General features: G+C 46.1%; 1 protein-coding gene across 1 annotated transcript in view; it reads right to left on the bottom strand.

Moving 5' to 3' along the window:
* The window catches only part of LOC108546210 (uncharacterized), a 27796-nt gene continuing 714 nt past the window's right edge, over positions 1-27082 (bottom strand). Inside the window, 2 exon segments of the mRNA XM_083287387.1 lie at positions 1-46; positions 26911-27001. Of these exon segments, the coding sequence (XP_083143513.1) occupies positions 1-46; positions 26911-27001 (137 nt within the window).

Here is a 27082-nt window from a genome sequence, read left to right as displayed (position 1 = left end):
TCAAATGTGAACACCACGTGTCATATCCATGGCTTGTTGATGCGCCCTAGTAAAAATAGCACAGCCAGTTAATTTATTATATTCACTTTTCTCGAATTATATTTCTCTAATGGGTACGACACGTCACGTAAGTCGTGTACGATTGGTACAAATTAAGACAGATTTGCCGAGCCGTGGAATGGCTCGAATAATTCGATAAAAATTGAGGGGTTAGTCTGTCAGGAGAAGCATATACCTTCCTCGAGAAGCGAAAGACATATATATCGTAGTTATTTTACTATTAAAACCCATAATCCCAATAATGGATACTCGTTCAGCGTGGAAGGTAGACCGTTTTATTAAATATTTCAGCCAAGTTGTAACGCGAGAAATTCAGAATTTCTGCAACGGCGTGATGTCGACGTGGTAGGCTATTCGAAGCCTTGTTTTACTACATTCGAGCACTGGGCGTGATATCGTTCGACGACCACTTATCCTAGTCTTTACACAACTTTCTTGCGGTAAAAAATCTCGTCGGACAGAAGCGTGCAAAAAGCGCGTACGGGTTGCGAAAAAGGCGGAAATTTTTCAAAGGCACGGTCTCGAACGAAAAATCGCCGGTAAAAAACGCGCGATAATCGCTCGGCGGAATTACCGATACTAATAATAATAATTTCCGAGCGACTCGAACGTGGAAACTTTTACGAGAAAAATTGTCTGAAGAAATTCCTTGAAAAAATATACGGATAACCCGTTATCTCGAAATTTTCATTTCAAAGATTCCAAATATACGAACAAGTGGGTAAATAAATAAAATGGAAATTGGTGAACGGTAAATGGTAAACTCGTTGGTCTGGAAGAGAAGAAGCTCTGAATCCGAGGCGCGTGAAAGAAAAGATGAATTTTCTTTGGCTCTAATCCCCGGGAGGAGGAGGGAAAAATGCTGGAAAGCAGGAAAGCATGGGGCAAAAAGCGGGCATGACGGGCGATCGGAATCGATGGTCGATGGATTTCGCGACGTCCGCAGGGGCTCGGCCGAGTCCGGCGCGGATGGCGGCGCGGATGGCCGCGCGGCGACGCGCGAGTATGCGTGGAAGATAGGAGAAAAGGAACCTAACCGGAGCTAAACCCATTTATCGTGCGGGGCAGCGTGCTTTCAATGAGAAGCACGCTTGGCGGACGAGGACGGAGCAGGAAAACCGGGAAAGGGAGAGAAAAGGCGGGACGGAGAAAGAGGCAGAGCGAGGCGGACAGAGCGAAACGCCATAAGAAGCCGCGAGGCTGGACAGAGACGGGGCTAGCTCGTGGAAAAGAGAGCAAAACGGAGACGGAGAGAGTATAAAACTCGGAAAAAGACGGAGAACGAGTGGGACGGGGACGGAGCTAGCTAGAATCCGAAAGTTGGACGAGGATACGGTGAAAGAGACGGAGAACGGAGAGGAGCGAGAGAGAAACTGAAAAAGAGAGCGCAAGGATAGCGTTAAAGAGACAGCGGAAGAAGAAGTGAAAGAGACAGTGGAAGGGAGAAAAAGAGAGTAGAGCGGAGACAGGGCGTGGTCCAGCCTTGCTCTTACTTATAATTATATTTATTCGCGCAACGTACGCGGCTATAGCGATTGATATACGATCGCGTCGAGGTCTCGGCTTACCGCGACGTGACCGCGTCCGTCGAAGACGTGGCTGTGAAACGTGGCGTCCAGACAAGCGGAGGACCACTCTCCGAGCGGGTAGAAATGAGTAGAAACTAGCAGAAACGAGTAGAAACGAGAATAAACGGATGGAAACGCGCGAAACGCAATGAAGAACGCGCGAGAACGGCGTTGGAAGCGGTAGTTTCGGGGGACACGCGTAGTTCCATGACGCCACCGCGCGATGGCGCGACCGTTTTCGTCGCCATGAAATCGAACGGAGGCGGCGTAACGAGGCCCGCGCGGACCCGTTGCTCGCCCCCGTGCAACAACGCCGAGGAATTCTCTGCGGAAAGCACGCCAGGTATTCGCGGACACTCGTAAAAATCCGTTTGGACAGTGTTACTGGAAATATAACGAGCGCCTTGACCTTTCCGCCGATTTTTTGATCCACCGTCGCGAGTTAATGCGAGGAGGCCGATCGAAGGATACCGCCTCCGGCGCTTTCCATCTCTCCTCTCTCTCTCTCTCTCTCTCTCTCTCTCTCTCTCTCTCCCTCGATCCTTCGCGCGCTTTCCTGCTCGCGTATCCACTCTTTTTCCCTTGCTTTTTTGGCGCGGACACGTAAGGAGGAAATCGATGGGGATTCCGAGAAATGCGCACGAACGAGACTCAATTTTTCCAACTCGTTCATCGAGATTTATGGTAATGCGACATTGTCAGCGTTTCGACAAACGAGGATAAGGCTCCAGCGATATTTCTTCGCTCTGGAAATTAATTCGAGCGGTTTATGGGCACTCGTGAAACGCCGATTAATCGCGTCGTTAACGCTTCGTAGAGCAGAGGCACGATTTGAATAAAAATCCACGGCCTGTAAGGTTAGCTCGACTTTACGAACACATCCTTTACCCGAGATTTTTCGGGAATACGAAATTGCTTCTAATTCCACTCGTTTACGATCGCTCGTCGCGACGATGCATTGGTTATTAATGACTTAAACATTCTGATCCCGCGATACACCTCGATTTTACGGGTATCGGCGACCCATCGATCCGAGACACGCACCGATTAAAATTTTTCGGACCACTCCGCAGTTAACTCCGCTTCTTACCAAAATCGCTCCAGCCACGAAATTAACGTAACTCGTTTATGGGCATTCGCGATGACGAAATTTGCCTCGTTTACGAGCGTTCGTGATCCATCGATCACCGCGTCGTCGACGTTTCGCGACGTCTCTCGATCCGGCTATTCGATGACACTAATCCACCCAAACCCTCTCTCTCTCTCTCAAATGTGTACGAAATTACAAACGTGCAGAACAATCTCGAGACAAGTCAATCTAGTCCCATTACGTAAACCGCGAATAAACCCCCACCCCGGTTGCGCGCTCATTATCCATTAAGCGCTTGCGCAACGATGGCGACAACGGCGCGCCAATTAAGGGTCGCGGTCCGTTCCGTTTGCACGGAAAAATCCGCGAGCGAGCACGTTTTTCCGCGCCGCGTTTCCCGGCGCGTGCCTTATCTCTCGAAAATTAAGACACTCGCGTAATTTACCGCTCCGCCGGCGTATCGGGGCACGCGCGCTCGCGATAACGCGCGTCCAACTTTCTCTGGAACGCAACGCGTCCTCCGCAGCCGTCTCGATATGCAAATAGGCGGCTGGAAACTGGAGAACGGGAAGCGTCTTGCGCAACCTAACCGGCGTCGGTTCTTCGAAAGAACCGACGACAGACGGTAAAGAATCGGTGGAGGGAAAAATGGCGGGAATTTTTCTTTAGGCGGGAAGAAATTTCGCGCGGAATTTTCGAGCGGAACGAGGCGAGATAGATCTGATCGGTCGTTGGCCGATAACGGCGCGAGAGGGTTGCAGGGATAGGTTTAACGACGAGGACAGGGGAGATAGAGCAGCAGTGTCGCTTATCAACGGCTCAATAGGAGCGGACAGTTAACACGCTTTTGCTCGTTCGACCGTAAATTCGCGAGGACGGCGAAACGACGTCGTTTCGCGCCACGGCGTTCCTGGTCGTCCGGGTAAACGGGGACTGCGGTGAAAAAGCGACCATCGACACGTGCAAACGTCCTAGGCGATTTCTACCTAGGCCCCCGTGGTCTGTCTGTGGAAAAAAGCCCACGAGAATCCCGCTCTCCCGTGCTCCGTGCCGAGCGATCCTCCTCGACGAGATCGCCGCTCGATCGCCGCTTGCTTTTCAACGAACTCGTTTTTCTCCGGCTGCCACGACGGTGGAGCAGGCGTGTCGCCTTAGCCGGCATGCCATCCTACGGGAAAGGAAGAGAGAAGGGCCCGGGGTGAAAGTGGAGGAAGAAAGACGGAAAAGGGGAGAAAAAGGGTTACCTTCCAGGTGGCACTCATATACGAATTATGGTAATGACCGATCGATTCCCTCTTCGTCGCTCTTTGTCCCGTGCCTCTGCAGTGCCGATGCGCTCGTCGCACGGGGAAGCATCCCTTCCTCGCCGACCCGCCATTCGCGTCCAATTGCTCGTGACGCCGATGCGCGGACCTGCCTTTGTTATTTTGATCCGTTTCCTAACGCGATACCAGCATTCCATGCTGCTCGTGCGAACGCTTTTGTTGGACACCACTGTGCCAGTCCAGGAGTGCAGGATTCTTTGTTAATTCGGGGCTTAAGATCGCAGCTATCGACCTGCTGCGTGTATTTTAACATTGCAAACGTGTCTGTTTATCCGTCTTTTTGGTTATACGTGCCGGGGCCCAGTCTCGAGCGTGCACGAAAATATAAGTATGTATGTACATCGGCTGAAGGGATGCGTGACGGTGAGCAGTTGAGTTAGTATGATTTATTGAATATCTATTCACGATTTGAGGGGAGGGGCAGATTTCTGCTGTACGCGAGTTAGTAGCGAACTCGGCTCTGGCAACTTTGATATTTTCATAGTCGTTCCTTAGTCGGTGTCAACTATAAGATTTTTTGGAACATTGTGAATTGCGACCAGAAGTGTGTACAGTATAATAACGGTGATTAAATAGTAGATATAATAGCGTGATGAGAGTATGCAGTGTCAATTACATAGGGGTAGAGACCGGATGGTTTTAGCAGACGGTGTGTGTGCCAATATAGCAGTGAGATGAGGCATAGTGAGACAGGAAACAGCTATACATTTTGATAACTAGAGAAATAGATCAGCTAAAACTAGTCTACCAATCTCTCACGAGATTTTATTGTCAGAAGATCGTTTAAAAATTCCGAAATTTATCTATTAGATATGTACTTGGAAGGCAAAAATGAACACTAAACCTACCAAGCCCTAAATCACCGTTTTCCAAATTTTCATTAAAATCACTCGTCTCTACCATTTTTCTTTCAATATTCGTATCATCATTTTCTCAATGTTTTTCATTCCTTTAAAGTTTCTGATACCTTTCCATTCACCGGTTATTTGGCCATGATGTAGGTTTAGTGTTACTGGCCTACTATTCTCACAATTTTATTATACGACAATTGTTCAAAAATTCAACAATTTCTCCATTAAATATCCACCTATTATTAGTAAGCAATAATTGTGAAGTATTTAAAAAATTTGGCGAATAATTAACCAGTCTACTATTCTCACAATTTTATTCCGCGAAGATCGTTAAAATATTCCGAAATTTCTCCATTAGATATTCACCTATTGTTAGTAAGTAATAATCGCGAAACACTTCAAAAAATCGGGGAATTGCCATTAAACCCACCAAGCTCTAAATTTTCATTAAATCTAGATAAATAATTTTCATTAAAAATTCCATGTTCAACGTTTACACCTTAATCACTCGTCTTCGCCATTTCTCTTCCAATATACGTATAATCATTTTCTCAATATCTCTGCTACCTTTCCATTCACCGGATATTTGGCCATGATACGTGCACTATTAACCAATCTGCTATCCTCACAATTTTATTACGCGAAGATCATTAAAAAATTCCAAAATTTCTCCATTAGATATTCACCTATTATTAGTAAGTAATAATCGCGAAACACTTCAAAAAATCGGGGAATTGCCATTAAACCCACCAAGCTCTAAATTTTCATTAAATCTAGATAAATAATTTTCATTAAAAATTCCATGTTCAACGTTTACACCTTAATCACTCGTCTTCGCCATTTCTCTTCCAATATACGTATAATCATTTTCTCAATATCTCTGCTACCTTTCCATTCACCGGATATTTGGCCATGATACGTGCACTATTAACCAATCTGCTATCCTCGCAATTTTATTACGCGAAGATCGTTCAAAAATCCGGAAATTTCTTCATTAAATATGCATTCGGCAAACAAAATTATAAAATACTTTAAAAGATCGTCAAATAATTAAAAAACAACGCATAATCCTTGGAATAAACTGTCAACATCCTGAACGTCTTCTTAACCAAGCAGAAGTCCCTCATCCTAAAGTCCCAACGTCTCGTGACACCACCGAATTCCGATAATTCACGGATTTTCGTGGCACGGCAACGAGGCTCGAGTAATTTGCGCATTCCTGAAAACGTTCGACAAAATTCCGCGATAACGATCTTTCCGAAAACCGGCAGGCATTCGGTAATTCGCCATTAGCGTGGCTCCGAACCCCGGCAGCCGCGATTGTTCGGATCCAAGCAAAGATGGCCGCGGGCGATCTTTGATATTTTAATCCTTCCCTCTCGGGATTCAGCTTCTGGCGCGTTTCTCAAACGCGATACGACATCTGGACGTGCGCGGTATCCGCTGCTGGTATCACGCGCGGCTAATTTACCGCTCGCCGAGCGGCATTTCGCGCGTGGAGCGGTTCCGCGCGCGTTCCAGGCGAAAATCGAGATATCGAAGCCGGCTATCTCGGCCGCCGATACTCGCGGAACAATGTACTTATTTGTCCCGGCTTGATTCAGTCGTTTGCTTGCTCGAGCTCGTACACACGGCCTCATGAATATTTATCGACGCGAAATTCGCTTCGTTCGAGAGGAGCAAGGTTGCACAGTGTCGATAGACACGATCGGAAATCGAGAATTTTAGGGCCCCTAATGCGAAGGGAACGTGTCTCCATTTGCTTCCGAGATTTGCGTTTAAACGAGCGCGAGGTTAATTCTTCAACTATGAAAAATGCCGTTGAGAAAATTAAAAGAAAATTGAAGAAAATTTTTGTTTCTCGATACGACTTGAAGTATAATTTCTTCGCGAATATACAGGTTATTGTGCTTTTATTTTAAGTGGAATATTAACAATAGGTTTACGGATGCTGTCTGTATACCTATTTTTAAGGACACCTGTCAAATTGACAGGTAAAGGAAACCACGTGCTTTTCTTTTTTAACGATTAGTTTAATTTAGAAACAATTATATATTATATTAACAGTCTTAACTCTGTGCACTCGAGAGGTGACTCTCAGACACCGTTTAATAAGATTCTAAAGATCGACGTTAATTAATTTATCAAATTTAAAATTACCTAAAGATGCGGGGAATGTCGAAGAAAAATATTTCTACGTCTTAATTTGCATATGATTTCTCATTTACCATTTTAAAAATATCGTCGACTCTATGACAAAGTCTTCGAATTACTATTTTTCTGTAACGAAAAAGTCGTCGAGTGCAAAGGGTTAATATAAGTTAACTAAATCTGTTAACTCATTTTAAAAATATCGTCGACTCTATGACAAAGTCTTCGAATTACTATTTTTCTGTAACGAAAAGGTCGTCGAGTGCAAAGTTAACTTAATATAAGTTAACTAAATATGTTAATATCGTATAATTGGAGCAACCCTTCCGTCAAATTCGCGGGTTCCGTAAATCTGGTGTTAAAATTAATTTTCCCATAAATAATTTTGATAAAAAATTTTCAAGCATTTAGTATTTAATTATTTTCTAAATTGTCTTCTATTTATGCCTGGAATGGTAATTAATTGCATAAATCGTTTAAACGTCCATGATTAAATTTTTTTCATCCGCATACTAAAAATATCTTCAGTTTCAAGGATACCAGAACGAGAAATAAAAAGTGGCACGATAATCTGTGGTTGTCGAAATTGATGACTGAGAATGATTAATGATTATCGATTTATAGATCTCTTATTTATCTCGAAGCTTTCTATATAGGATAAAACAAAGAGCATCAAGAGCAAAAGTATATAGAACCTAAGAGTGATATTCAAATTTTTAGAACCTCCATTTTGAAAGGAACACGCGCGACACATGACGGACTATTCGAAACAATAAATAATTATGTATCGACGAATATTAACTATTTGTGCTGGCAAGAAATTCACAAATGCGTGAGGCAGAACAGTCCAGTGTTTCTGTGACAATTGCCTGACGACGTGTGTACCACGTCGTTCGCGATTCTGCGACAAAAGCATTACGACGTGCGTGGCACGTGTTTCCAGCGCAAGTGGTTAATGGACACTCTACACTGCGAATTTTCTGCCGAGAGGAAAATCCGTTCACGTTATTACGTTACGTAATTAGAAACACAGGTCCGGCAAATGGCACAGTGTCACCCGCGCCAAGTTACTTCTTCCACCGCCCTGGAGTACCTAAAAGCGACTGGCCAGTGTAGTTACGAAACTAAAGATCACTCGGACTCGAAGTGAACCTTCTCTTCCAAACTCTAAATATCATATTCGCGAACACGAGCCTGCTATGCGACGAAGTGTCGCCGATCCCGAATCGCATCTCACTCTAATCTCGACTCTCCGTCTAATCCTCTTCTCCTCTCGTCTTCCACCTGGACCCGTTCAACTTCGACGCACGGTTGTCGATGTGTCCCTCCAAAAAAAAAAAGAAAAAAGAAAAAAAAGAAAAGAAAAGAAAAAGAAAGGAGAAAAAAGATTCGCACGTGCGTGGATGGACCGAAGCCCAAGATAGCTGCGTGTCGCACGTGCGTTCGGGGCCCGATCGCGAAAAGGTCGCCGGTGCGTCGAGACTGCGATGCCTAGATCGAGATGGAAAAAGTGCGATTTCGAAAGGTTTCGCGGCGTAACCGCGAGGAGTGATAAAAATCCTTGATATACTGGCCGAGAGGCCTTTGCAGAACGCGTGGATATCTCGTGAAATCGCTTCAAATGCCATTTCGTTACCGTAGATGATTGGATTTCATCGATCTTTTTATTAATCCCTCTTTCCCCGAGGATCCTGTTGCCGTTCCACTAAGCTACCCGATGAATCTCATCACCCGGCTACGATTCGGTAGTGGCTCGCGTCGCGAAGGTGTGCATTCGATTAGGAACTCGTTGCCGGAGATCGTACACGTCGGTAATCTCGCTTCGTTAATTAGTAATTATCCTGCAGGCTGGTATTTGACGCAACGTGCGCGTCGTTTGCGTCACGCCACCCTGTGAATAGATCGATCGTGTCGAGGATACGACCGGCCTGGCACGTGTGCACACACGATCGATATACTTCGCAAATCCTTCGGTGTACAGTGCGAGAGAAAATTATAGCGTGCCTTGAAATTTTTAGCGTGTTTTAACAGCTGACAAAACACGAAACCTTCGAGTCATGATATTTAAACCATCTAGTTATCGAGATTTACGAAACGCGAAGCTAATACGGGCTGCGTAGGGATGCGCCGCTAACTCACTAGCGCCACCGCGGCCCGTATCTCCGCTGGACGCACCGCCTCGGTATTTCTCCCTCGCAGCGCGTATCTACCGTTCCTATCGCGTTGAAATCAACTTCTATTTACAATCTCGATATTCTTTCTCCTACATCCTCGTTCGAAATTAGCCGAGAGAGAGAGGAGAATCGGCAGGACACGCTACCGTTTCGCCACCGCAGGAATTTCAGAAGTAAATTATTGTTCGGAAACGAGAGTGGAAGGGACAGGCGAAGCAAATGCTGGCAGACACGCGATTGCAAATCATCGGATCGATTATCACGGTGCGTGCAGCCGAACGACAAACAAGAGGGTTTCGTGCCGGGCCAATGGCGGACGGTATCGCGTAATCAGTTCCACGTTGTCGATATTTAACAGCAGCTCGTCGATTTATCTGCACGTGCGGCACTCCGGGCGGATATAGAACCGCGTGAAATAACTCGGAATGTTTCTTGCTCTTTTCCACGCGTCCGGCTTCTCGGCCAGCGCTTTTCTCGGCGCCGGAGAACCGTTCTGAAAGGATACACGCGGATGGATAAGGACGAGCGTTCCAGTTATCGGATGACGGGGACAAAAAGAGGGGAAAAAGGGGGAGAAAAAATGCGGCGTGATGTAATGCAATTGGTAAGCAGATTGTATTGAGCGTACGCGCATATAGATTGATACGGCGATAAGGCGATCGTTGGTAGCGAGGAGAAGGCCATTAAAGAAACAAATAGCGAAGGGTGTGCTCGGAATGAAGGAAGAGGCGTGTAAAATGGGCCGGGACAGGTAAATCGTCGGCAGAAATAGATAACGTATCGCGAGAGGTGTTTGAACAACGTTTCCCTTCCCCGTTTCATTTTTTCCAATTTTTTCCACACTTTTATCGCATTAATTACCGAGTCCCTGGCACCTCTTGCTCCTGCTCTCAGCAATTCGCGCAATTTTCTGCAATTTCCCTCGCGTTTCCTTGGGAAATATTTAATCCCGAAAAAGCACCTCCACAATGTTCCCAATTCGATTAAAAATTTTTAATTTTCCGTTGGTATCTCTGCATACCTCACGGGGCTCAATACTGTTGGTACCTCTCACCGGTTCAGAAAGAGAATTTCTCGGTGCAGACGCGCGTAACTCGATTCGCGTTTTCCTCCTGGGAAACGTTTAATCCGGGCAAAGGTACTTGGGCCATACTTGCACGGATAGATTCCTGATATATTTTCACGAATTCGCGTCGTAAATCAGGAAATTGACTGGTCGAGCGATATTTATCGACGGTCCGCGAGAGACAAGTGCGCCATTTCTCGATGCATAATCGAATTAGCATTTTCCTTTTGACCGGGCAAAAAGAGCGAGAATGATTACATTTAGAGAAGGATCACTGCCGACACGGCGAGACCGCCTCGTATGTGCAATATCATATTTCATAGATCGACGTGGAACATCGCGACGCTCCTCCCCTGCCTTGCTTTCTTGCTCATCGGCGAGGTTTCGCTGAAACTAGATGCAGCACATCAACTTAATCGAAACACCGGCGTACAGGTCCGTATAATCTGCCCCGCGGAACCCGGGAATATTAATAAACCTCTAAAGAGGAACCTGTAATTTAATCCGAAACGCAAAGGGACAAAAGAAACGGTTTCGAATTAGCGAATCGACGAATATAAAAACCCCCGTGCCGTCGTCCAAGTGGCAACAAAAAAATTAATTATCCGACGAAAGACCCGACTGGGAAAAAAGGAAAGAAAAAGGAGGAAAGAAAAAGAAACAAACAGAAAAAAAGACAGCCAATCACCGACCCTAAATCACCAGCCGGAATAATACCACGGGGTTACTACCCCATAAACGCTCGGCAACGAAACGGTTTCTCGATCGACCCGCGGCGTTTCTTCGCGAATCGTAAACTCTTGGTCGATAATTCCAGGAAAATCGCCACGATTATTCTCCCTTAATAATCGTTTAACGTGCCACGGTGGGTTACATTACCCAGGGTGCAACGCAGCGGCCGCTGCGACCGTGGCGCCGCGGGACCCGGCGGCCTGCGTCGTACCGCGCGTGCGCGGTCGATCGTCGCGGGAACGTTTAATTGGCTGGACGCAAACGAGCCGGGGCTCGTGCGTCCGCCGCCCCCTGTCCCATAACGTCCCGCACAATGATCGTTTCCCCCGGGGACATTCTGCGTTTAATGTTCGGCACGATCCGCGCCGTTCGTAGATCGTAAGCGAGCCGCAATGATCGTCGCCATTCCGCGAACAGATTCGCCTTAATGGCCGCGTGATCCGCTGGCATGCGATAATTAAGCCCGGCGCGTCCGTCTCTGTCGCGCCTACCAGGCACACCGAAATAATTCCTCCAGTCCATCCTTCGGTAACGATGTAGACGCGAATCGATCGGATGGCGGAATGCGAAGGGACGTCGATTTGCCGCGCTGGATTTATGGACAACTATATTATCGGCCGGCGGACGTATCGCGACACTTTGCCGTTTGCTGCTCGAATAAAGTACGCGTCGCGGTGGTCTTTTAGCGTGGCTCAACGTGTAATTTCTTCGACGTTCATCGCCGGGATTAGGTATTAGGCTTGTTTTATGGCGATCGGTTGCGGCGTCGGCCAGACCTCGGGTGTTATTAGCTTTCCGAGGTTTTGTTCAATTTTCGAGCACGTACTGCGGCTAGCTTGGAAGGAGTCTGTTGACCGCGATTGGCGTACGATCGGTAGACGAGTACATATTGATCTATGTACGAGGAAATTGTTCAAAATTTTGTGACAATTTCGGGATTGGGTGTAGATGGATTATGGATAGAGCAGGAATCTAGGAAGAACTGACAGTTGACAGCGATTAGCTATCGATCTGCGATTCTAGACGCGCCGAGCAGCATGTCGAAAATCGGACGACTTCTTCCAAGCTGCGTACAGTAGACAGGTACTTACTACCAACACGGGAACGATCCTTGTCGCGGTATCGGGCGCTGCTCGACGATTCGAGGTGTAATACGCCAGCGAGGTTGTAATATTCCCTGATCCCCGGTTGACCAGAGAACACGCGCGAGACGAGAGGACGTCGAGGCCAGAATAATGTGAACGCGTGGTACACGAAAGGAGGCACGGCCTGGGGAAATAAAAGTGCGCCAGGTATGATAAGGATTGAATAAACCGATCCATTATATCGGACGCTTATGGAGTGGACGCGCGTGTGACAGGCAGGGTTTTTCGCGAAACGGCGAGATAACATTCCATCGATATCGGCGGTACAAACTGTAATCCAGCCTGGGCGGCTTCCGCGCGTGGAAAACGCGATGGCTGACGTCAATTTAATAACCAGCGTCTAAAAAGCTGATCGGCCGCCGTTGGCAGATTTATGGCCGCGATCGATAAATTAGCATTGCCTTGCATACGATCGCGCCGGATCTATTTTCGATACGGCCCTAAATCACGCGTACGAGGTAGCGGACATTGGATAAGTCGATATCATCGTCGATACGTGGGTGAAATTTATCTCGTGCTCGGTCGACCGCCACACCGGTACCACTGGTTCGCCGGAAACCTCCCACCGCCGCCATGATAGCGCGATAACAGGGAAGCGAGCGTAAATGTAATTACGCGATATTTATACGCCATCGTCCGGTCCTTGGATACGGGTACAGAAGCGGCGCGAAATATTTCGCGTTTTGCTATTAATTTCAGCGCCGGCTAGCTCCGAGCGATAACCCGGGACCAGTTTGTCGCCCGGTGAAAACGCGTTAATTCAACGATAAACGCGAACACCCGGCCTGGCCCCGGTGTCGCAGAATGCGGCAATAAATCCGACGATTTGCCCGGATAACGATTATTAATGAGCGCGACTAATTGTCTCGACTAGAAATGGGATCGAACGGGGCCCGATACGCTGGCCCGTGCAGCCGTGCAATGAAATCGGACTTTACGCGCAGAGTGTCGCCCTGTTGCGTGAATTATAAACATCCACCGGCAATTTTACCAGTCGTCGAGATAAAATCGCGCTATCTCGCCTGCGTTCCACGGCTACTGCTCGGGGACGCGGTTTCGGCCGCTACCGGCCCCGGTCTACCCAGCGCGGATGAGACATGTCAGTGCTCCATTAGTTAGAGCTTATTTCGCGTTTGCTACCGTGCATTAATAGAGTATCGATGGTCCAGCACTTAGTCCAGGTGTTCTTACAGCGTTAGGTCGATGCACGAACAACGCCTTCGTTTTATGATACTCCATAGAAGACATTATGGATGACAGAATTAGCATAGCGAATTTTCGACAAATTAAACGCGAATTATTAATACGCGTTGATCATAACAGCAGGGAAAAAAGCGAGGTATTACAGAAACATAAACAAAACGGAGTGTAGAATTCAGTGCATATCGCAGTGCATTTAACACGCATGCTATCATTCGCTTCATTAGAGTAATTAATGTCTTCCTCTCTATTTTCTACTTCTTTTTCCCCGCAAATGAAGCCAGTCGTGTAATCTGTGGACGTTATTAATCAGTCAGGCTCGCACGACCATTCCATCCTTCATACTCTATGATGTAACGATAAATTATTTATTCAAAACAGTCCCTTAACGCTGAGTCCACAGCAAACGCGACCGTGAAAATTTTTTGAAAAACAATAATTGCTTTGAAGGAATCGTGTGTCTCGACGTTCTTGATAAACCTTCTAGATATTTTTCTACATTCGTGTAATGTAATTAATCAACCAACCCCTTGGAACAACGACCCTGATCATATTATTTATTCAAAACAGTCCCTTAACGCTGAGCCCACAGCAAACGCGACCGTGAAAATTTTTTGAAAAACAATAATTGCTTTGAAGGAATCGTGCGTCTCGACGTTCTTGATAAACCTTCTGGATATTTTTCTACATTCGTGTAATGTAATTAATCAACCAACCCCTTGGAACAACCACCCTGATCTAGCCTATGTCAAATGTCACTCGATTTGTCCCAGGAAATTACTCTCCGTCGTCACAGTGATTCGATTGGTTTTGGAATAATTAGGCCTCTCAGTTAGGTGAGCGATGGTGACAGTCAGCGATAGACAACCCCATTTTAAGGATAGAAATAAGAAATTGAAGTCTGAAATATCGGTGAAGACGTTGGAATAAATTGGCACCTCTTGGAGTTGACAATTTGTTTGACAGCGGCCATTTCGCTAACGCGTCCCTTAGCTGAAGCGATACACACCCCCGGAATCGAAGTCTAGAATATCGATAAAGACGTTGGAATAAATTGGCACTTCTTAGACTGTCAAACGGCGGCCATTTCGCTAACGCGTGCCTCAGGTAAAGCGATAGACACCCTTGAATCGAAGTCTGGAATATCGGTGAGGACGTTGGAATAAATTGGCAGCTTTTAGACTGTCAAACAGCGGCTATTCCGCTAACACGTCCCTCAGCGTTAGACACCCCCGAATCGAAGTGTGGAAAATCGGTGAAGACGTTGGAATAAATTGACAGCTTTTAGACTGTCAAACGGCGGCTATTCCAATAACACGTCCCTCGGCGTTAGACACCACCGAATCGAAGTGTGGAAAATCGGTGAGGACGTTGGAATAAATTGACAGCTTTTAGACTGTCAAACAGCGGCTATTCCGATAACACGTCCCTCAGCGTTAGACACCCCCGAATCGAAGTGTGGAAAATCGGAGAAGAGGTTGGAATAAATTGGCACTTCTTAGACTGTCAAACGGCGGCCATTCCGCTAACGCGTCCCTCAGCTGAAAGAGGGTAATCGCGAGCAGTTAGGGACTGGTCCCCGCCGCGAATCCCGGAGAAACGATGGTCGATGGGTATCGCGGTCGTTGCGCGCGGGCAGATTTGTTTTAATGCCCGGCGCATGGTCGATGGCCGGGCCCCATTAGAATCCGCGCGCGCGCTATCCTCGCGCTGGCCCGTTTACCTTTTCCACGCTTGCAGTCCGTGGGTCGATTAAGCCGGAGAAAACCGTGAGCTTCGCGCTATTACGCCTCTCGTACACGGCGATTAAGCTGAAACGTTGCTTCCACTCGCCGCTATCTCGATTTTATGCCGTCCAGAGCGGCCCTGCCGTGCTCCTCGCCGGATCTCTCGCTGCATCTCTCGCAGCGTCGATTAATAAGCGGGCCCGGCTGATTATTGCAATCGGACCGCGTGGGCGTATCCCGGCCGCTGCAGCGAGTTTCCAGCGTTTCAGTTTTCAATTTATGCCGATACGCGGGCAACTCGGTGTCGCTCCGCCAGGCGTCGCGCCGTTCCGCCAGATGGCGATGCATGGGAACGCTCGGGCCCAAACGGCCGACTCCCGGCAATCCACTCGTACCCTTCCTCGTCCTCGTCCTCGTCCTCGCACAGATTGATACACTGCACTGCATTCGACGTCGCTGCAGTGAGAATCGGCCCGGCCGCGTTCGCTGCTCTTCAATTTGCCTGGAATTACCGCGGCCGTATCGCGGGTCCGATTCGTACGCGGGTTTCACGGCGAGTTGCACGGACTCGCTGTGTTCAACAGGCAATTACTCCGTCGATTATCGTCCACGCTCCGCCTCGACTGTAAGTAACGGCCGGCGACGCGGAGCGCCGCGGAACGAGCCGGCCGGAATAAAATGGGCCCAAGTGCCACGAGTAATTACCACCGGGGAGATACAATTTTGACCGGTCGCGACGACTCGCGAGGAGAAGAGTCGATTATACTAAGGGCCTGACCGGGTCCGAGGTAAATAAAATCGCGCGAGCAGAAAATGGCGGAGGTAAACATCGCCGTAAGGGGGCCTTAAGGCTTATCGTCCATCTACGCTCATCGACGCTCGTCAGCGCGGCGCTACCGGTCGTCCGATTTTACATCCGCGACGTCTCTCGTCCAGTCAGTCCCCCGGATAGTCTCCGATTTTTACACGAGACGACTCGCTGGGTGTCTCGACCGGATCGGCCATTGGGAAAAATCGGATCGGTTTATCGCGTTGACCGGAACGTGGCTGGAACGCGAAACGCAAGCCACGCTGACAACCGAATGGGCCCGTTGCAGGTCCCAGGTGTCAGTGGCGAGAGCGGCGAAGCGGAGAATCGGTGTTCCTCGAGCGGGTTCGAAATCTGGACACGTCTGGCGAATCGGCGATCGGTCGGCTCGCGGAATGCACCTGCGGCCCAGGTTAGACGGGGCCTCCTGAAAAGTCGGATAGGTCGTTCCCCTTTTCCAGTCGCTGGCTTCGAAAGTGTTCCGCTTTTCGGATTAACTTCTCGCGGGGCATTCGGCCGGAAAACGACACGTCCCGGGAAAAATTGTGCAACCTCGCCGCCATCGGATAATCGTCCGTCGAAATTTCACCGCCAGGTTGCGCAACCTGACGCAATTAATTCACGGTACATTTCTCCTGGATGAAGTGATTTTCGCTTTTTTCCATTCCTCCTTTTAATTTTATACTCTTAGTCCGTTTTCCTTTTTTCCTACCAACGTTTTGCTTCGCGTCTCTCTCTCCCTCTCTCTCGCAGTTTAGGTCATTTTCGCTCGAGCATACGCGCGCGCGAAATCCTATCGAACGCGTACGAATATGCGTGACACGGGCTATTTAATCCATTAATGCTTTCCTGATTTTCGACGCGAAAACCAACGGTTCAAAAGAGTTTCCCGTTACTGGTTCTGCCAGACGTTTTAATGCGATCGGACAGATCTTTGGCAGTTTATTTCGCACGCGAGCGTAACGTGGTAATTAGCGGGAATTACGCAACGCTCGAGTAGGTAACGAGCACTCATCGGTTCCTCGTGTCAGTGCACCTCGTCGAGGCTTCGATTACTCGTTTGCGATCCAAATTCGACCGTTCACGCGTCGGAATTTCTTTCTTCGAATTTTAATTCGTCTCTGGATCATTCCGCTTGGGAATCCTGCGTTGTTTACGTTTCACGTACGCTGGAAGCGTGCTCGCGCGAGCGGAGCAGGAAAATCAGGAGCCATCCGCGCGTCCACACCCCTTCTACGAACTCGTCCAGCCGAGATTCCGGTCGAAGCTTCATTTTATCTTAATCTGTGCCTGCGAGAAGAGCAAAGAGGCACCGCGACCGAGTGGCCATTTAAATTCGACCCACGTCCCGAACGAAACCTCCCTCTCCGTGTTCCTGAAACCGTGCACTGTCCCACGAATCCAGTCGAACGAAAGGAATAAACGAGAGCACGATGAAAAACCTCGATACGTGTCCATTTTGTCGAAACCGTCGAAATCGGCTGCTCCGATTTTGCAACCCGGCACGATTTAAAGCAAACGAATCCGAGGGGGCACGAAAATTTAACGAGTCCTTGGTAGGGGCGAGATGAAGAGGGGAGTGAATAATAAATATGGCGAAAGAAGCTCTATACGGTTTTATAGTACAATGAGGAATTATAATTATTATAATTATTAATTATTATAGACACGAAAATTTATTATTATCTCGTTAAAATTGGTCGAATCGATTGTCAAATAATTTCGGACCCAGTGGATAGAACAAACCTAATCGAACATGGAGGAATTATTAATTATTATACAGACACGAAAATTAATTATTATACATCGCGAGGTAGAAATATAAATCGATCAATTGTCAATCAATTGTCAAACAATTTCTGGCCCAGTGCAAGGAAGAAACGTAAATGAAAAGTCAACTTTTTGGGGGAAACTCTCACTACTTCAATGAAATCATCCAAGTCAGTTGCAGTAATTTTTGACATCGTCTGATCGATAGAAAGCGATCAAAGATGACAATTTAACTGTTCAACGATATATGAGAAAATAGAAAAGGGAACCAAAAACTTTGGCCTGACCATGTCAGTCGATTGTATCAACTTTCGGCTACTTCTAATCGGCGAAAAAGGAAGGAAGATGAAAATTTGTGGATTGCACGATGAAAATGAAGAAAGGAAAATGGAAACCCTCGATAAGCCTGCACCTGGCATCAAAGCACTTAGTGCAGCGATGTTCTTGACAGTACCTAGCAGAAAAGAAAGCGAAGGGTATGAAAATTTAGCGATTTGCGGGACGTAAAAGAGGGATAGAAGAGAAGAAAAGAAAAAGAGAGAGAGAGAGAGAGAGAAAGGGAGGGTAATAAAAGAGGTCGGTCCGACATTACCGTCGCGACAGACGCGAGGGGACACTCGTTTACCGGGAGAATATCTGCGGTAGATCTCTCTTTCCCGCCGGCCCCGGTCGGATACGATTGCCGCGGGCCCTTTTATTTACAACGACAATGACAAACGTAACGACAATTCACGGTTATACGCGGGCCCGGCCGCGTCGCGCCGACATAACGTGCGACGTCGTTTTTACGAAGCGCGGCAAGAATTCGAAAGGAGAGCCGATAAATCGTACGAAGCGCTTCAACCGCGACGCGTGTAATCCCTGTTCCGTCTCTCGTGTCCGCCGGGCTGCGTCCCCGCCTTTCTTCCGAGATCTCTTCTTTGCCCTCCCGGCGACCGTCGCGACCCGCCGCGTGGAAACGCGCCTTCCGCCGCGGGAAAATCCCTACCGACGTCCCGAGCCATTCTTATCCACTTCGCTTAGGTTGGGTCAGCTTTGACTCGTATTTCAGAAATTAACCCTTTGGACTCGAACATTTCTTCGTTGTGAAGATGCAATTCAAAGCTCTTCTTAGATTTTTGTAAGTTCACCGATACTCGAAAATTCACTGAAAATCGTGAATTTGCATTTAAAACGAACGAATGGAATAATTTTATTTCGATGTTCTTAATATAATTGTCATCATTCATTATCTAAGTTATAGCATTAAAACAAACGGTGACTGAGAGGCACCTCTCGAGTACAAAGGGTTAATACGAACGGAATACGAACGTGTAGTATTTCTTCGTTGATTTTGCAATCTTTTCGAAATATTGGCACAGTGGATTAGACAGTGTGTTTAACAGCCTCCACAACTGTGTGTAAATTTTTTGAAAAATTTCTAAAATTCTGCGTTTGGTCAATACTTGACCTTTCGATATTTTCTCTTATTCCATTTCCTCCCCTTTGCTTTTCTATTTTTAATGGTGTTTTCAGTGTTTGCTGTAGGTTTGCCAGTAATTGGGAAAATTATGAAGTAGGAAGTTTGGAAGAAATTCTTTTTCTTGGGGAGTACGTGTTTTTGGAACAAACACAACGAAGGGACGTATTTCTTCTTTGATTTTGCGATCTTTTCGAAATATTGGCACAGTGCATAACTCCATAACTGTGTGTAAATTTTTAAAAAATTTCTAAGATTCTGCATTTGGTCAATACTTGGACTTTCCCATATTTTCTCTTATTTCATTCTTTCCTTTTTGCTTTTCTATTTTTAATGGTGTTTTCAGTCTTTGCTGTAGGTTTACCAGTAATTGGGAAAATTATGAAGTAGGAAAGTTTGGAAGAAAATCTTTTTCTTGGGGAGTATGTGTTTTTGGAACAAACACAACGAAGGAAATACGAACGTGCCGTATTTCTCCTTTGATTTTGCAATCTTTTCGAAATATTGGCACAGTGCATAACTCCACAACTGTGTGTAAATTTTTAAAAAATTTCTAAGATTCTGCATTTGGTCAATACTTGGACTTTCCCATATTTTCTCTTATTTCATTCTTTCCTTTTTACTTTTCTATATTTAATGGTGTTTTCAGTGTTTGCTGTAGGTTTACCAGTAATTGGGAAAATTATGAAGAAGAAAATTTGGAAGAAATTCTTTTTCTCGTGGAGTACGTGTTTTTGGAACAAACGCAACGAAGGGAATACGAACGTACCGTATTTCTCCTTTGATTTTGCGATCTTTTCGAAATATTGGCACAGTAAATAACTCCAAAACTGTGTGTAAATTTTTAAAAAATTTCTAAAATTCTGCATTTGGTCAATACTTGGACTTTCCCATATTTTCTCTTATGCCATTCTTTTCTTTTTGCTTTTCTATTTTTAATGGTGTTTTCAGTGTTTGCTGTAGGTTTACCAGTAATTGGGAAAATTATGAAGAAGAAAATTTGGAAGAAATTCTTTTTCTCGTGGAGTACGTGTTTTTGGAATAAACGCAACGAAGGAAATACGAACGTGCCGTATTTCTCCTTTGATTTTGCAATCTTTTCAAAATATTGGCACAGTGCATAACTCCACAACTGTGTGTAAATTTTTAAAAAATTTCTAAGATTCTGCATTTGGTCAATACTTGACTTTCCCATATTTTCTCTTATTTCATTCTTTCCTTTTTATTTTTCTATATTTAATGGTGTTTTCAACGTTTACTGTAGATTTAACGTTAATTTGAAAAATTATGAGGCAGAAAATTTGGAGGAAATTCTTTTTCTTGACTAATACGTGTTTTTGGAGCACATTTCATATTTTGTAGGTAGACGAATATTTAAAAAACTTTATGAAAGGTGGCTTACATGTAATTTACTGCCAACTATTTCATACATTCAATGGTTGACATGAGTACCGAGAAATTTGAAACGATATACTATATTATACTACATCTAAACTTAGATGTAAGATATAAAATTGGACGATTTATATTGCGGATATTCCAATGCAAATGTGCCATTTGAAAAGTTTAAACTGAAATTTCCATTTATTCCAGTGACCTCGGTGAAAGATTCGAAATCGCGGTGTCGTTTGTTGAATCGACAGTATAAAACACGCAGGATACGGTAGGCAACTGTCAGGTATAAAAATTGCTCCGTAAACGTATCATAGACGCTGTATTTAATACACAAGACACGCTTAGAAGTGCGTTTTTACGTTACGAGAGCTCGTTCTCGACTCACCGATACCAGTCACTCGTGTGTACTGTTCATGTACCCCGCTAGTACCGGATGACGTTGTATCTATTCTACATAATCCGAGACTCGGATGTACCGATATGCCTCGAGCCGTCTGAAATAAAGTTGAGATAAAAACGGTATTAAGGAGACTGCGGATGGATCCTCGGCTGGATCATAAGGTATTCTAACGAGCCTGTCGACAGCGGCGTTTCGACGGGATGCGTCTGACCAGTAACGGACGACTACTACTTGCCACTGAATTGACGCGAAATAATCGAAACGATTGTAATTGGACGGGAAAATTAGTGAAAATTTAATGAAAATTAATGAAAATTAGTGAAAATTAGTGAAAATTAGGGAAAATTAATCCAGTAACGAACGACTACTATTTGTGACTGATTCGAAGCGGAATAGTCGAAATGATTCGACGATAATGGGAAAAATTAGTAAAAATTAGTAAAAATTAGTGAAAATAAAATAACGGGAGAAATTAGTAAAAATTAACCCAGTAGCGGAAGACTACTAATTGTGACTGAATCGACGGGAAATAATGGAAACGATTCGTCGATAACGGGAAAAATTAGTAAAAATTAGTGAAAATTAGTGAAAATTAGTGAAAATTAGTGAAAATTAGTGAAAATTAACCCATTAACAGATGACTACTACTTGCGACTGAATCGACGCGAAATAATCGAAACGATTCGTTTTTACCGGGAAAAATTAGTGAAAATTAACCCACTAACGGGTGACTACTAATTACCATTGATTCGACGCAAAATAATCGAAACGATTCGTCGATAACGGGAAAATTAGTGAAAATTAACCCATTAACAGATGACTACTACTTGCGACTGAATCGATGCGAAATAATCGAAACGATTCGTTGTTAACGGGAAAAATTAGTGAAAATTAACCCAGTAATTGGCGACTACTAATTACCATTGAATTGACGCGAAATAATCGAAACGATTCGTCGATAACGGGAAAATTAGTGAAAATTAATGAAAATTAGTGAAAATTGGGGAAAATTAATTCAGTAACGAACGACTACTATTTTTGACTGATTCGAAGCGGAACAGTCGAAATGATTCGTCGATAATGGGACAAATTAGTAAAAATTAGTGAAAATTAACCCACTAACAGAAGACTACTACTACTTGCGACTGAATCGATGCGAAATAATGGAAACGATTCGTTGTTAACGGGAAAAATTAGTGAAAATTAGAGAAAATTAATGGAAATTAACCCAGTAACGGACGACTACTAATTGCCATTGAATCGACGCGAAATAATCGAAGCGATTCGTCGATAGCGGGAAAAATGAATGAAAATTAGTAAAAATTAACCCAGTAGCGGACGACTACTATCTACGACTGATTCGACGCGAAATAATCGAAACTATTCGTTGATAATGGGAAAAATTAAAGAAAATTAGTGAAAATTGATCTAATAACGAACGACTACTAATTGCGACTGAATCGACGGGAAATAATGGAAACGATTCGTCGATAACGGGAAAAATTAATAAAAATTAGTGAAAATTGATCTAATAACGAACGACTACTAATTGCGACTGAATCGACGGGAAATAATGGAAACGATTCGTCGATAACGGGAAAAATTAATAAAAATTAGTGAAAATTAACCCACTAACAGAAGGCTACTACTTGCGACTGAATCGATGCGAAATAATGGAAACGATTCGTTGTTAACGGGAAAAATGAATGAAAATTAGTAAAAATTAACCCAGTAGCGGACGACTACTATCTATGACTCATTCGACGCGAAATAATCGAAACTATTCGTTGATAATGGGAAATATTAAAGAAAATTGATCTAATAACGAACGACTATTAATTGCGACTGAATCGACGGGAAATAATGGAAACGATTCGTCGATAACGGGAAAAATTAGTAAAAATTAGTGAAAATTAGTGACAATTATTCCACTAACAGATGACTACTAATTGCCATTGATTCGACGCGAAATAATTGAAACGATTCGTCGATAACGGGAAAAATTAGTAAAAATTAGTGAAAATTAACGAGCACTTTCGTCAAATTCTCGGAGAAAACTAAGTTTCGACGTGTCCGAGATACAACCCGTGTCTGGACCATCGACCTTTTCTCTCCTCACCGATCTCGAGGAACGCGTCGCAGCGGATATCGGTAAAAAGCGACCACGCTAATGGCGGCCGTTAAGACGCGAAATTTCGACGTGTACCAGTACCGTGAAATGTCCACGGCGCGATTAACGACGCGAGGTGACCGGAATTTTACGCGGCGCGAAACCAACGAGTTAATTAATTCAGGAAGTGTTACGGGGTTCGTTAACGAAACCTGATCGACCGACAGATTTTTACGTAATTTTCGACGCTCGACACTTTCTATCCAGACTAGCATGCACGTTCAACCTTCGAAGAGAGATACTCTTAGAGAATACTCTCAGAGAATACTCTGTAAGAAGGGAAACTTTTTCGCCCTGGGAGATAACGAAGAAGATAAAATTATAGGGAAAAATGGCTAAAATTGATAAACTTAGTAGACACCTAAATATAATGTACGCCATTTCTGCTAATTAAAGTGATATAACGAGATTACGAAGTATGTCGTAATACAGTTGACATATTAAATATAATAACGTCGAACCGTTCCTCAGGCAAAGAAACTTTACATATTACACCTCAGAGAATATTCCCTTAAAAAGAATAGAAATTTTTCATCTTGGGAGATAACGAAGAAAATAAAATTATAGGGAAGAAGGGTTAAAATTAATAAACTTATTTTCATTTGAACGAGGAGACAAGTAGACACCTACATCGTTTCTGAAACAAAGAAACTGCGAGTATTATAGAGTATTTCCTTGAGAAGGAAAATTTGTTCACTCTGTGAGATAACAAAGAAGATAAAATTATAGGGAAGAAGGGTCAAGTCCGATTAATTTGCTAATTTTCACTGGAACGAGAAGATACCTAAATATACCTTATCCCATTTCTACTAAATAAAATGCTATAACGAAATTGAAAAATATATCACAATATAGTTGACGTATAAAATACAACAACGCGTTAATTAAAATAGTAAAAACTCACAGATCAATTTTTCCCTCCAAGCAAACTAGCTGCCACATCCTGCTAAAAATAGCATCGTACTATTTCTAATATTTAGTACCCGCTGCACAATTGACCCTCATAAAAGGATGAAGCGATTCAGACAGATGCCTGAAAGCGTGTCGTGGCATAATCAAAAGGCCGCGTTCGCTGCTCTCTATTTTATTCGAAAAATTTCCCCGTGGGGTATAAATACCAGCTAACGAATACAGTGTCACCGGTTCATTAACGAAACTGGTCGGTGCAGGTCAAGATTTTACCTGATTAACAGTACCTACGCTCTTCACCGGGTTTTTTCCTCGAGCCCTGACTTCGCTCCGTCACGCTGTGTTTCCCTTTTCTCTCCTCGGAAGAGCCCATGCTGCTGGCCGGTGTGCTCTCGATCGGCTAGCAGCCTCGTTATAGCTATACGAGATCGGCAACGAGCGCCGCATCTGTTATGGGCGTAACGCGGGTCGACCGGGATGGAAAAATGGTCGTGCAGCGACGAGCCGGTCGTGAAACTATCTCTTATTCGCGAACAGCGCCAGGCCGGACTTCGTTAAAATAGCCTCGGAACACACTAGGCCGGGATGAGGTGAAACTCGAGTCAACGCGTTTCGAGACCTGGGCGGGACAGAGAGCAGCAGGGAAAGGGCAAGGGGAGAGGAGAGAAAAAAGGCGAAGCTCGCAAGAAGCGGAGATCCGCGTTTTCCACGCCCGAGGTTCTGCTGAAACGGGCGAATTCGATCATTACGAGCGCGCTCTGGGCGACATCGAGCGCCGATGAAAGCGTTTTCATTAAATTCGAGCGGATTCGTCGCATGCCGAGACGTTCCTTCGCGCGAACCGCGGTTTCCTGCGTGGAAAGGGTCGCTGCGCGGACTCGGTGTAATTGGGTGCCGTGGAATGCCAGCCTGCGAATCGAGAATTCTATTCTTCTCACTAATTTCCGCGAATCGGACCTCGTGGCTTCGTCTAATTAAAAATTCCAGATTTTTCGCATTATCCAGATCGACGTCGTTAAGGGGCCCAATAATGCGCAGCGATCCAGATTCAAAGCAATTTTCGCTGCGCTTTTCGTAGAATCGTGGCAAATGTCATTCCTCCGAGGATGCCTATTTTGAACAGGTACGAAATATCTTTGAACGAGTTCGAAATCGAATTTTTCGACCGATTCTGTCCCAAGGAATTGGCAGATGGAGGAAAGAAAGACGCGCTCGCGTTTCACGCGATGGGTCTTTGACCTAACCTAGCCGATCGAGATAGTTAACGGTGACATTGTAGCGAAACTTTCGACTCGAGTTTCCATCGTGGAAAAAAGATCGGGGGTAATGGGGAGATCGGTGCTTTTCCACGCCCGAGGTTGTTCCGGTGAATTATTCGCGACGGTGACGAGGAGCTAGCAGCTCGAGCGATTGGCGGATATCTCGACTCCTATTCCTCCTGCCGACTGGAGCTGGAAGGTCACGCTGGTTATACAGCGCCGGTCGATCAGGTCGTTGCGATAAAATCGAACGTTCGCTCGGTTTTGCCAGCCTGCCGTTTCGCGGTATTTAACCGTACCCCGAGAGCTGCACGCCGATGGCGCCGCGTTCGCGCCACGCGTGCTTCGCGTCTTTTTCCGACGCCTTTCACTCGTCCCGGTGGTTTCCCAAGATATTCGATAGTCCGCTAGTTGGACAGTGCCACTGTCCGTTTCGCGTTGGGACGCCGAGCGTCGCGTTTCCCGGCGTCGGGATTCTCCGCAGAATCCGAAAGAGAGAAGACGCGCTAAGTCGGAGGCGCGGGGCCCATTCACCGACCTGGCATAAACAACAACAGAAAATATCGGTCAGTCACACCGAGGAATGCTATCATCGCGAAACCAGAAACACGACGAGCACAGCCGGTACCCGACGTCCTCGAAGCTCACCCCCGGAAGAGTCTAACGAAAGAATCACCCTTTCCTCCCTCCTGCAAACTACCCCCACCCGGTGCTCCCTCCTCTGCGTCTACGTTTCCTGCTACCGTCCGTAGAAAACGGGGCCCGGGTGGGGATAGGAGGCGATCGCGTCCCCGCTCAACACCGTAGAGTCACGCACTTACGCACCCAGCGAAAGAGGTGGTAAGAGGCCATAGAACGGAGGAAGAGGGAGTCGTAGGCCCGCGCCTAGGTGGAAGAAGGAGGGTGACAGGGAGGGAGAGAGAGAGAGACGGCGGCGGGCGCGAGTGAACGAAGCTACCAGTGGTCTACGGGCGACACGCGGGGGTAAGACCCATAGAGGCGCGCGTGTGGAAGTGCGAGCGCAGGTAGGACGCGTGTAAAAGAGCGTACACGAGGCGCTGGCTCGGGGACCGTCGAGAGAGTGCCGCTATCGAAGGCGTATGGCGGCGATCGAGGCCCCGCTGGCGGGACAGAGACGCGCATAGAGCGGCCGGTGGTGGGGATAGAGGCGGGCCCCGGCACACGCAGCGCTGCCGTGCGTGAGCGCGCGCGCGCACGCACACCGCCAACCGGCCGTGTCCCTGATGCCGTGTGTACCGGGGGACACACGGGTAAAGCTCACACTTACCTGACAAGATGTAAGTTCAGAAACTGGAAGGTGCCACTTCTGCACAGTCCAATACAAGACACCGAACCGGAAAGTTCGTCCCGAAAATTAGTCAGCGAGCGCGATATACGAAGGCACGAAGAAGGTGGCTGCGGCTGGCCGACACGCACGGAGCAGTCTCCGCGGAGAGGATCTCGCGCAGCGCGGAGGTGGAAAGTGCCGAGAGGTGCGAAAGGTGCGAAAGGCGGCGGCGCGGAGTAGTTTGGCGGTCGGTCGGTGGACAATCGGTGGAAATAGAAGGAGGAAGACGAGAAGACAGGGCGAAGAGGAAGAGGCGTATGGAGTAGTAGTAGGAGGCAGGAGAAAAGGGAGAGAAGGACGAACGAGCTCGGCGTAGAAGGCAGCGCGGCGAGTCTCGGCGCGGAGGAGGGTGAAGAAACCTGGAGGTGGAAGAAGAGGAAGAAGAGGAAGAAGAAGAAGAAGAAGAAGAAGCAGAAGAAGAAGAAGAAGAAGAAGAAGAAGCAGAAGAAGAAGAAGAAGAAGAAGAAGAAGAAGA

The sequence above is a fragment of the Eufriesea mexicana genome, unplaced genomic scaffold, assembly GCF_001483705.2.
Source record: "Eufriesea mexicana isolate 0111107269 unplaced genomic scaffold, ASM148370v2 scaffold588, whole genome shotgun sequence".
NCBI lineage: Eukaryota > Metazoa > Arthropoda > Insecta > Hymenoptera > Apidae > Eufriesea > Eufriesea mexicana.
Note: the sequence above shows the minus strand (reverse complement) of the source record. Positions and strands in the feature narration are given on the sequence as shown.